Genomic DNA, 13,062 nt, shown 5'->3' on the forward strand with positions numbered 1-13,062 from the left:
AGACTTCACCACATTATCCAAATAATTTCCTAAAGCCAGTTGATCCTGATGCGCAGTGATGAGTACGCTCGTGAAACAAAAGCTGTGCCATTTAAAACTGACACCTCCGATTATGTAACAGACACTAAGGACAATGTTTGAACGTGTTTGTGATGATTACCTCCCTCGTTTATGGACTTATTGAAAACCAACTCACGTTTGCCACTTTAAAGTCTTGCGCTTGCGCGTAACGGGACCGAGAGCTGTCCAAGCGCTGAAATGAGAAAAGGCGTTCCACTCCCATTCCTCAACAGAGGACAGTCCTCCACCTGCGAAACATTTCACTTCACACATAACAACACTGGCCAGCGGGTTTGTTTTTACAGAGCGAGCTTTTAGATCTGACTCAACTCCAAATCAGAGAGCTTCCAGCGCTACACGTTTTTGGAGTTTCACCCTCTCGGCGTCTGTACACAGGACTGATGTTTGTTCACGCCGCCGCTTCGAGAGATCTGTTTCAGGGAGTCAGAGTTTCATGAAACTAAACTATGATCTGTGGCTGCGCTGAGGAATGTCTTCTGTATTTTTGTGTGACAAAAGAACACCCAAACGCCCACGACTTGGTCAGGAAGAAAGCGGTGGCCCCATTTGGATTATGTGTTTGACCAATGTAAACATATGGAAGAAATAAAAAAGTGAGCACATGGGAAAGCCACCAGGAATGAATCGCTCCTTTATTAAGGTTTTGGCAGCTTTATTTACATATTTCATGGAGACAAACAACTTCAGGTAGGCCAATTTGTTTAGCGAACATAGTTGATTTTATAGATTTAAAACAAATAATTATTTCCTTCTAAGTTTAAAATTAGATAATTAATGTAGGTCATTTTAAACTTAATTCAAGAAACAATATCAAATGAGCAGTGACTTTTTTCTGCATAAACTAAGTTGGTAATTGCTTGAGTGTTTCTTTCCAACTGTTTGAATTGTATATATGGTCCCTAAAATATTCTATGGGATTGTGGTTTTTTGTAGCATTTGACATTCATGCACGTGATGGTATTATTTTATATTTTCTTGTGGCATCATTAACATGTCTACAATGTTTCACATGAAATTACTGCACGATGTGATATTTGTGCGGTAATCTTGCAATATGTGACAGAAAATATAGCTCCTTCTCGTTAAAAGGAGATGCCCACAACGTCGAAATCGCATGTCTGATACGTGTGCGCTTTAACGCATTTTCTAGTTTCCCTGTGCTTGCCCCCATCACTCCCATGCAGCTGCTAGGCGACAGATAAGGTTTTCAGCCGTGACTTCTGTCAGATAAAGTGATTTTCTGACTCTGTGTGTGTGTGTGTGTGTGTGTGTGTGTGTGTGTGTGTTTTCCAGAGTTGTGGATGCAAAGGAGCATGATTCCAGATCATCCTCCAACATGTCTCCATCTGACTTTCTGGACTCACTCATGGGTCGCACGTCTGGGTATGATGCACGAATAAGACCGAATTTTAAAGGTTTGTGAATCACTTTCTTTGTCTTTGGAAATCTTCACACACCTCACTTTACACACACACACACACACACACACACACACACAGAAACTCCACCTTTTGTCCACATGTGATACATAGAGTACATAGAGTATTTTTGCATGCAGAATACCCCGCACTTACATTGCAACTGTAAACACACCAGATTTTAACATTATTACTTATCTGGAGATCCATTGATCTGATGCCAAGAGAATGTGCAGCCTACCCTTTGATAAGAACAATCAATCACTTCAGTTGACAGTAACGGTGGTTGATGGTTGATGGTTGATGGTTGATGGTTGTCCTGGCTTGAATTCAATCATAAAGTCACCCCCCTCATTGTAACATTGTTTCATTTAGTAGAATCATGTCAGAGAAAATCCACATCTCAATTAAGTCATAATTTGAAAACTACAACAAAAAGGCATGCAAATATCCCAGCCACAATTGCACACAGGGATGCCACCATGACAGGCCAAATGATGGATGGTGCCCCCGTGGCAAGGCTGCAGGCTACTGACATCCTCTGTTGTTGTTGCTGTGATGCTGAGGACAGACACAGCATCTGTCACTGGAACGGAGCTGAGTGAGGAGAGGCCAGCCTGCTGGGGCTCAAGCCCACTCCAGGCTGGGTCAGGTGGGCTGGGATTTGTCGGGGTTTGGGGATTCCAGTTGTTGAAGCAGTCAGACAGTGTGGCACGGAGATTGATCAGCAGGATTCGGAAACACATGGCCCAGATCTTTCCACTCCATCTGGGAGAAAAGGGAAAATGTTGAAAAGACGGCTGAAATAGACTTAAGATGTGAGGAGGACAGCCTGTTTAATACAGGCTGGCAATTTCAGGGGTGGGATTAAGAGAGAGAAACTGTTTCTAGCTATTTAAGAGAGAATGAGCACACGTGGATTAAAAGGAATGAAGCAATGTTGCTGGTTTAATTTGCATTAATTCTGTATTTTAAGGCAGATAAAGCTCCCTGTGTTGTACACTAGCTAGTATCTTATAGCTAGAAAACAAACACTTTTGCATGAACCCACTGTGATGTAAACAGATGATTTCGGTTGCGAACCTGCTAGTCATACTTTGAAGAGAGTGTTGAACTGTATTTCTGAAGGCTGACCTAGATTTCCTTGCTGAGTTTGTTGTGAGGAGGTGCTGCTTTATTTTTTCTGCTTCTGCCGTTAAATGTAGCTACCTGACGACAAACCGAGGCAAATATTAGTACCAAGTGTCATGCAGTATTAATGAGGAAAGTACATGGGAAGGGCACTAGGAAGGGCTTACAACTTCAATTATCAGATAGAGAAAAAAAAAAGATTTGCTGTGACTTTAAATGGCATAAGCTACCAAGCCCTCGCAAAGAAATTTCAGTTCAGGACACTCTGTGGAGTAAACATGACACTACTCATTAGAGCATGCTGGTTACTTTGTACTCAAAGTGTTGCAGAGAAAATGCTCTGACTTGACATTGGAACTAACAAATTACTGTAGGGCTGCAACTGATGAGGATTTTCATTATGGAATAATCTGTAGATTTCTGGATTGATTGATTAATTGTAAATCACAACAAATGTCACAAATTAGTTATAAATCCATCACAATTTCCAAAAGGCCAATTTTGACATATTCAAATAGTTTTTTTTACATCCAAAACCCAAAGATATGTAGTTTGAATAAGAAAAAATTCACAATTTAGAAGCTAGATTTCCTTGGTATTTAAACAACTGATCGATTATCATGTTGATGAATTTTCCTGTAAATTTACTGATCGATTATTCGGCTAATCATTGCAGCCCTAAATGACTGTGTGTGTGCATGCATTTGTCTGTGTGTGTGTATGTGTCCTCTGCTAAATTTGTAAAGAATGGATGTTGGAAAAAAATGTATTAAGAACAAAAGATCCCCACACAAGAGATCATAACATAATTATAAAGACTGTAACAAAGCTGACACAGTTTGCTATTGTCACGAATGATTTCATTTAGTTTGAACATAATTGCACTTTAATAACATCCAGCTAAATTTAGAATACACCCTTTCAGTCTCACACCAAAGCCAAACATGGGTCCTCTCCTGTTGTATGTGATCTTTTGCGTCTGGTTTTTACAAAGCATGCAATGTGTCACCATCCACTCCTGGAGCTTCTGTAAAATAGCGCTTGTTGGTATTAATGCATGCTGACATACGCAGTGAAACCGCAGCTCGTGAACCAACAGACCCAAATTTCCTGATGGTTTAAGGCTTTCTCCTATCATGTCATTGTCATCCCATTTCACAGGTCCCCCTGTAAACGTTACATGCAATATTTTTATCAACAGTTTCGGCTCTGTCACAGAGACAACTATGGTGAGTTCATCTGGCATTTTGGCTGATTTCAACAATGTGTCAATGTGTTATCTATCCCTCAACCTGCAGGTCCACCAGTTAATGTTACCTGCAACATATTTATCAACAGCTTTGGTTCTATAGCAGAAACTACAATGGTGAGTTCAGCGTTGCGCTTGGACATGTTCTAAAGCCCTGACCCCTGCTCAGGAGTTAAAAATGAATCATCCTGTTTGTTGTCTTTTTTTACTCACCTAATCTACCTTTACAAAAAAAACATTTATCATTGCAGTGTCTACGTATTCACGAAAAGACTTTGTTTTTGCCATCAAAGAGTCTATTGGCGGCTCCATGAGGCACACAGACATCATATCAAAAAAAAATTCAGTTCTCTGGCTATCAAAATAAGAGTTGGTTTATTCTCCCCCGATGCCCCTTATATACATGTTAGTCCAGGTTTGATGATTAATGCAAGAAATTCCAACCAATTCACTTTAAGTGCTGCCAGTTTGGGGGCTGGGGCTTTCAAACAAGCTGATGTATAAAATGTGATGTGTGAAGGCATCCAGCTGCCTAAGGGGGGAAAACATAAAACCTGCGAGGCTGCATTGAAACTCATCATGATCAAAGGATTCATAATGACTGATAATAACTACTTAGATTATGAATGAAGGATGATAATTTGCGCAGGAGCTGGCACTCATAAGATTGCCAGGGAATTACACAGCTTTAGACACGCATGCAAATATTTGGAACCGCCAATATGCTGATGAAATGTCAAACAACATAAGGGTCTCTCATCATCATGACATATCAATTACTCTGTGCAACTGAGCTTTGTGGCACTCAGTTTACTGATAACTGCATGGTCAGAGTTTTCCTCATCAGCCACTACATCTTATAAATCCATCTTTAGCTTCTCTTATATAATTATAATTTATAAGCAAAGTTATTGTAAGGTCAGTGTTTTGGAAATGCAACTTGCAACATAAACATCAAACTGGTCATTTGAACAAATGTATGAAATTTAAGAACACATAGGCACCTAGAAGTATAGATTTTGCCAAAAGTGCACTGAAATTCCTTTTTTTTAATTTTGCCATGTTCTTATTTGTATTAATGTTTTTGAGAATGTTTTGTATTATCACAACAGTTGTAATTGAGTGAGAATATGAATGTAGCAAAAACAACAAAATCAGTGGTGAAAGAAGTAGTAAAATCAAAAAAGTAAGAAAGGATCAGTAGCAAAATGTACTTATTTTATATTATTGTATTTCTGTTATATTTGCATTAATGTGTAAACAGAATTTTAATGTTGAAGTCAAAGGAGAGATCTTTTGAACTACTTTATATACTGATCATATATTTTGTATGTAAATCTATAAAGTAACTAAAGCTGTAAAATAAATGTAGTGGAGCAAAAACTTACCCACTAAAATATTTTGAAGTACAAGTATCAAGTAGCATAGAGTGGAAACACAAAGTAAAAATACCTTAGAACTGTACTTAAGTTTGATACTTGAGTAAATGTACTTAGTTACATTCTATCATTCAAGAAAATACATGTGAACATGTAAGTGTTTGACTTCTTGATATTTGCTTGCTTGGTATTTATTACATTTTTTTCTATGATAGATTAATTTTCTGTTCATTAGAATATTCACAAGGGTCACCAATGCAATTTTTCTACCTCATCAAAAGAAGGATATATAATATTAAAAACCTATACCAATGAAGACTAGCATGCTGCCTCATAACCCCAACCACTGCACTTCAAAATATGCAAAGCTGCTTGTCATCTCTGCAGGACTACAGAGTGAACATCTTCCTGCGGCAGAAGTGGAATGACCCTCGGCTGGCGTATAGTAAATATCCAGATTCCTCCCTCGACCTCGACCCATCCATGTTGGACTCCATATGGAAGCCTGACCTCTTCTTTGCCAATGAGAAAGGAGCCAACTTCCATGATGTCACCACAGACAACAAGCTTCTGCGGATCTTCAAGGATGGGACTGTCCTTTACAGTATCAGGTGACGTGCTGGATATGTTGTAATAAACAAGAGAAATAAAATGCCTCAAGAATTAAAAGTAGAGGTTTACACCAGAGCTGAACCGTTCAGTCGATTATTTGATCACCCGATCAACAGAAAATGCATGTGCAACTGTTTTGGTGGTTGGTTAAGAAAAAGATATGGGTGCAAAAATAGCTGAGAATATGTTCCAGTTTTCTTTGTCTTCCATGATAGCAAACTGAAAGTCTGTAAGCTGGGCAAAACAGATGTTTTATAAGACATTGCCTTTAGCTCTGGAAGTTGTGGTGGCCATTTTTACTGCTTGCCAGGTGAATAAAAGAGAAAATCATAAAAATAATCAGAAATAAATGTTACACCATTTGGCATTATGGGGTCTGTAGAATCTAATCTAATCTAATCTAATCTATCTGAAGAAGGATACTGCAGAGAACCAAAAGCTCTGATACATATACCACCCCAGGACATGTTCACTTATTGCTTTTCTTACTTTTCCTCTCAAACATCAAAGACTGTCAATCTAAGACACACAGTTTTGAATGGGTTTTATCTCTTTTTGATCACTCCTTTGAAATTGCATAATTCACTGAACTACAGTGCATCTCTGTGTGCAATGTAGATTTTTAATAAAGGAACACTGATTGCAAGAGGGCAAGCTAATCTCAGGGGCATTGTTGAGAATCCAAAACGAAGATTAAAAAAAGGGGAATTTTTCATTTTAGTTTCTCCGCATGCAGAATTTTTTATACTCCATAAAAGCATTGTGGAAGATTCTGAAACATGCAACCCAGTCAGGATGGATTACATTTTAAAGGCCAATTAGCCCAGAACTTGAGCAAAACCCAGTACAAGATATGAAAATTCATTTCATTTCACTACAACTTCAATCACACACAGCATTCAATTTTCTCTGCGATGATGCGGTATAAAGCAGATCAATTTTGAGTCCATTTGGCGAGCAGCTCAAGGGTGAGCAGTGCTCAGGTGTTGAGGCAGAGTGGGTCAACGGGAGAGATGAAAGGTGGTCAGCCACTCTCTCCATTCATGAGAGAAATGACAGAGTGAGAAGACTGCAGACCACAATGCATCACAGAGACAATAAGTTGCAGTAATGAAAGTGTGATAGGAACCTGCTGGAGGGAATCCTACATGATATGTCAGACAGGAGAAAGAAGCACACCATACAGAGATTACAAAAAAGTACCGACTATAATTTAATTTTTCTAGCAAATTATTTTTACTTCATGTGTCGACCCACTAGTTCACTAGTTTGGTGTGGTCCGTCCTCTTTGTCTTGCATCATAGGTTGACTCTCATTCTGTCCTGCCCGATGGACCTGAAGAACTTTCCGATGGATGTCCAAACTTGTACAATGCAACTGGAAAGCTGTAAGCAATGACTTTGTCTCAGTTGTGTCGCTGCACTTTCTAGTGAATATCTACTGTGTATATAAATTTGGATTCATCTATTCTATTACTGCTCTAGTCGGCTACACCATGAATGACTTGATCTTCGAGTGGCTGGAGAACGGTGCAGTGCAGGTGTCAGACGGGCTCACGCTGCCTCAATTCATTATGAGGGAAGAGAAGGAGCTGGGCTACTGCACAAAACACTACAACACCGGTCAGAGGACACACACACACACACAACCATATGCTGTTTATGGTTCACGCAGCCAACACATCTCCTGGTTTTGTAGCTGAATTGCATTTGTGTTTCTTGCAGGTAAATTCACCTGTATAGAAGTCAAATTTCATCTGGAGCGACAGATGGGATACTACCTGATCCAGATGTACATTCCTTCCCTGCTCATTGTCATCCTGTCTTGGGTGTCTTTTTGGATCAATATGGATGCTGCTCCTGCCAGAGTGGCGCTGGGCATCACCACTGTGCTTACCATGACTACCCAAAGCTCTGGCTCCAGAGCTTCTCTTCCAAAGGTAAACCTTGTTCGGTTTTCTCAGCAGACTATGTTTTAAACTTGTAGGTCTAATATGTCGCGCTACTATATCAAATATGTACGTCTCAATCATGTATACTCACTCTACTGGTGGAACATAGACACTGGTATAAAGGCACGCACCAGTTATTGTATGCATTTGGAAGAAATTAACTGCAATTACATACATCTTACGGTTTTTGAACAGGCACATTAATATGAATAATGGTACTTTGTAAATGTTTAAATCATGTTTGACAGAAAGTTGATGTTCTGTGTGTGAAGTTTTGCTGAAACAGAGGCAAATATGTAAAAGAAATTTAAGAACAAACGTTATTTCAAGGTGCTCTGAGGGTGGCATTTTAAAACATGACACTCTGCGGTTCTGAATGGACGGTACAAATTATTATTAACTTTGAGAGCTGACCTTGGGTAAAAAGCAAACCTATCCACCTCTAAATATATATGTAGATATATTTGCATTTTAAGATATGTACATTTCAGAACCTTTTATGAGACTAAACTGAAAGACTCTCCCATAGCCATGTGTGTATATTTGTTGTTGATGAAAAGGTCTAAGGTAAGATATAGCTACAGGGAGCTAAAGACACAAATTTATTTACTGGTATTTATTATAATTTAAAGTGTAGAGTAATCAATAGATCGATTAGATTGTACTATTTCTTGTCAATCCATGGGAGCTTAGGTGAAACAGAACATATGAACTAGGCAAATATGAAGACAAATGAACAATCGACACAAGAAGACACTACAGGAACTAACAATCAATCAAGTGAATGAAAGGATAGTAAAAACTAATATGTGAAAGCTGCTGTATTACTCCGGGGTACAAGAAACACATAATTTAGGATTTTGGATTTCATATGATTAAACCTTAACTGGGCATCTCTTGGCACCCAATTGGTACAATTCACAGCATTCAACATTTTTGTTAATGACAACAAAGTTATCATAGAACATGTGTACATTACAGACAGCAGTGGTAGTCTGTGGTAGCATATTGTCAATCATGTTAATTACCACGCACATATTGTGAAGGGTACTAAAGGCAGGAAGAGTCAGGTCTTGATGATCAATCACTCTCCATGCATCTACACATGAACACCGAAGGCCTTGGCCACGTCAGAGATTCTCACATAAAAGACACGTATACTGATAAATATTTAAAGGGAAGCCTTTGAGAACCTCGATTCAAGAAAACAAAAACTAAATATGCCTAAAGTGCCCTCAAAAAGCTGAGTTGTTTTCTCCACATGCTAATCAGCTGTCATGAAGTTAGGGGTTGCACCGAGGAGCAGCAAAGACTCTCAGTTTCATCCTCACTTTCTCAGAAGAACCAGATCAAAACCAATGCTAAAGGTACAAATTCAAATTACAGTTCTCTACAGTTTTTTTTGCTAATTAAGGTGGCAATTATTTCCCACTGTTTAATGCAATCACTGACATTACTGGCAGCTCTGATACACTTGTTAGCAAACATTACCTATAATTACAGTCATTTAGAAGTCCCAGTTAACTGACATAATGAGTAAGATGAGTGGAGAAAAACACAAAAATGCAACCGCAGATTACAATGGAGATCTAAGACTCAAAATCAATAAAGAAATGTTAGAAAGAATCTACCAATATTTCAAGTCAAAGCAAAAATTCATTCTGCATTTGAACTGTTAGCTAATGCTGTCACCTTGGAGGATCTAACAAAGGGAATCTGTTTTCTCTCCCAGGTCTCTTACGTGAAAGCCATTGATATCTGGATGGCTGTGTGTCTGCTCTTTGTATTTGCTGCATTGCTAGAATATGCTGGGGTTAATTTTGTCTCCAGGCAACAGAAAGAGTTCCTTCGCCTTAGGCGAAGACAAAGGAGGAATCACAAGGTAAGCTCTCAAAGTCTTTACAAGGTTGCTGTTCATCAAACTTTTTAGCCATTAGGGATGGCTAAAAATGGAATATTGCCATTCAATTCTGAAAAGATATTCACGGTCCCCAGGGAGTGAATCCTAATATCTTTGACGATACCTTTAGCAACACATTGAAATGTTTCAATGGGCTATCTTTTGGATAGACTGCCATGTACCCTTTTAGAATTGACTTTAAAATTCTATTGATCACTTTTAAAGCTCTTCATGGCCTCTCGCCTTGTTATATTTCTTACCTTTTAGTCCCATACGCACCAGCACGTACCTTGAGATCCTCGGGCAGAGGTCTGTTGTCTGTTCCAGAGTCTCGACTGAAAACTAAAGGGGACAGAGCGTTTGCTGTCAGGGCCCCGAGGCTCTGGAACAGCCTGCCCGAGGAAATCAGGTCGGCTGAGTCGGTGAACTCTTTTAAGTCCCTTCTTAAAACATACTTTTATAGGAGAGCCTTTCCCGATCTTATTTGACTTTATTTTATCCCTTTTATTTTATTGTATTTTACTAATTTTATATTAAATTTTCATGCTCTTATCTTTTTTGTATTATTCTTTACACTTGTTAAAGCACTTTGTAACTTGTTTTTGAAAAGTGCTCTACAAATAAGGATTATTATTATTATATTATTATTACCCTCAGGATGATTTGTCAGGCCAGTTTAATTGTATTTATATTGCTCAAAATCACAAATTTGCTTTACAGTATGTAGGCTACAGTAGGCTATATACGATAATTACTGTTCTTAGACCATTGATTCCGACAAGGAAAAACTCTTCCAAAAATTTTAATGGGGCCAAAAGTTTTAATAGGGCCAAAAAACTCTTCCAAAAATTTTAATGGGGCCAAAAATGGAAGAAAGCTGTGCAACGTTTAAGGAGATCTCAGGATTGACAGACGTGAAATAGATGTTGTGTGTACAGAATAAACATTATAAATGCTAAACATTTTCACGTTAGCATGTTGATGTTAGCTTTAGGTCAAAGCACCGCTATGACTAACTTCAGCCTCACAGAGCTGCTAGCATGGTTGTAGACTCTTGTTTGGGATATTGACGTAGTGTAACATTATCATTATTCGCCTGAATTAAGATTCAGCAGTTTATCATTAAAGTGCACCAGGTTATCTTGGGATTTTGTTTTTAATTAAATGCGTTTGTAAAATCTTTTGTAAGTTCCCTGTGCTACAGCAACGCCAAGCCAGTGGCCAGAAGTAAAGCATACATTTTGAGCTGCAGTCTTTTGAGAAAGACCAATTAAGTTCATTCTGTCCACATGTGCATGTGTTTTTTCAGGATGATGAAATGCGTGAAGGCCGCTTTAATTTTGCTGGCTACAATATGAGTCAGTGTCTGCCAACGAAGGATGGCTCAGCTGTTAAGAACGCTGTTCCTGCTCCCACCCCTCAACCATCAGTCCCTAAGGATATAGACACCATGAAGAAGAAGTTTGTGGACAGAGCCAAGAGGATAGACACTATTTCCAGGGCTGCCTTTCCTTTGGCGTTCCTTATCTTCAATGTCTTCTACTGGGTTACCTACAAGATCATCAGGCATGAGGACATCCACAAAAAGTAAAGACTTTATTCATTGACAAAAAAAAAAATTATTTTTCATTTCTCAGATTGAGAAATGCTTAGAAAGCACAGTGAGATGAGATGGGAGACACCACCATGGTGATGTTGGTGGTGTTCTTTCAGGGATAATGTATAATGTTCATGCATCATACAGTAATTATCATGTTCTGATAAGGTGAAGAGCTCTTGACACAGATGCTTTTTTTTGGTGTCGTTGTTGTTGTTGTACTGCTGCATAATATTTCCTGACAAATCTGGAAACATGATTTTAACTCAAGGCTTGACGTCTGCACAACCAAGGAACAAAGAAACATTCCATGGATTTGTAACTGTAAGGTAGCTTAGCCAGACCCTCAAAGACTTTTTGTGATTGCAAAAAGGGTATTTCTTATCAAGGATATTTAGGACTGTTTTATATAGCACTATTGTCAGGGCACTTCCTCTGTGTTTATACAAAATAAAGCAGCAAACTATACATACAGGCAGAAAGCACGTACAGATGCCTCCTTCAGACATTAGGAAGCAGCACACGTTTCAGGCATGAGTGCGAACAAAGCAGATGGAAATCTGGAATCGGAGACTGCATTTTTATGAAATACCTGAGGCCTTAGATATCAAAGATCTGGTAAGATGAAGTGCTGTGCTTCTCTATTTTTTCAAGCATCTCCTCTTGTTTAGTGGTCTATCTGAGCCGAATGCACCGTTTGAGCTTCACTACCTGTGGCCAGATATCCTTCTTGTTGTTTCCTTTTTCTCTTAAGTGTATTATAAATCATATTCACAGACAACTGGTGTCACTTAATATTCCCATGTTATGAGTCACAAATTTTCCTTTACATTCTAAAATAATTTATTAAACAAACTGTCATATATTCACAGGCTAGGTTCATGAAAGTATAATGGTCAATTCTGAGCAAGTGTATAGGTAAGCCTACAAACTGTGAACATGCACTGCATTACTCAATGTTGTCATATTCACATAAATTAATTTATATTCCAGGTAAATACTCCAGGTATCTTATCTATGGTTTTAAAGTTTGAAACTATGTTTTTGTAGATTTAGTCTGATGAAATATTTATTGTAATGGAGGAAAGGTTATGTTTATTTAAAAAATAATAGCTTTCTGTATACTTCTTCAACCTATGCTGTGAACCGTTTCCCTTCACTTGGAGTGTTTTTTGCTGGATGGTGATCTATGTTTGTAGATGAATCCAAAGGGTGAAGGACAGATCTGCATAACATTCATGGTACAGAGCAGCTAATGGTCTTTGCACTCTTGATATACTGTTGTGAAGAACTCCTTTCTTGAATGCTATTCCTGAAAAAGGTTATTTACTGGTCTGTACATCAATAAAATTGACAGTGCACCACCATATTTACTTTATTTCCACTTCGCATGTCATATATAAGGTAGAAGACTTGGCTTTGTTTTATATTTTCACACATTTGTTGATGGGATTACACATGAAGACATGGACACTTTTCAAGGAAAAAAAATATCTGACAAATAAGTCACAAACGCATAAAAATGCTTTTGGTGCCCAGTTGCAGATCACATCAAAGAAAATGACAAAGACGGTCTCTTCTCCTCACCGAGACCATAAGTCAGGGTGATGACGCACACCATGGATTGCTGGGTGGCCTGCAGGGTGACACAGATATGATCTGACAGTGGGTTTCCATTAATGCATGATAATGGACTTCACACTGTAGTGTTGTGATTCCATCAGCTGGTGCGTACCTACCAGTT

The 13,062-nt window shown here is 38.5% G+C and overlaps 1 protein-coding gene across 1 annotated transcript; it reads left to right on the plus strand.

Moving 5' to 3' along the window:
- The first annotated feature begins 237 nt into the window (after positions 1-237).
- On the plus strand, positions 238-12,680 carry glra2 (glycine receptor, alpha 2). The gene is made up of 9 exons (XM_038721430.1): positions 238-768; positions 1,375-1,496; positions 3,929-3,996; positions 5,646-5,869; positions 7,175-7,257; positions 7,355-7,492; positions 7,595-7,809; positions 9,554-9,703; positions 11,031-12,680. The coding sequence occupies exons 1-9, from the start codon at positions 683-685 to the stop codon at positions 11,310-11,312; spliced, it is 1,368 nt and encodes a 455-aa protein (XP_038577358.1). The 5' UTR covers positions 238-682; the 3' UTR covers positions 11,313-12,680.
- The last annotated feature ends 382 nt before the right edge of the window (positions 12,681-13,062 follow it).

The sequence above is a fragment of the Micropterus salmoides genome, unplaced genomic scaffold (assembly GCF_014851395.1).
Source record: "Micropterus salmoides isolate LMB-PRFRI ecotype aquatic unplaced genomic scaffold, ASM1485139v1 Ms_hic_scaffold_15, whole genome shotgun sequence".
Taxonomy (NCBI): domain Eukaryota; kingdom Metazoa; phylum Chordata; class Actinopteri; order Centrarchiformes; family Centrarchidae; genus Micropterus; species Micropterus salmoides.

Bases quoted from the DNA above. Each gene is read 5' to 3' on its own strand.
- glra2 (XM_038721430.1), top strand. From the start codon at position 683: ATGGGAAAGCCACCAGGAATGAATCGCTCCTTTATTAAGGTTTTGGCA. The intron at 5,870-7,174 runs GTGACGTGCTGG...CTTGCATCATAG, and splicing joins ACTGTCCTTTACAGTATCAG to GTTGACTCTCATTCTGTCCT. The intron at 7,810-9,553 runs GTAAACCTTGTT...TTTCTCTCCCAG, and splicing joins CCAGAGCTTCTCTTCCAAAG to GTCTCTTACGTGAAAGCCAT.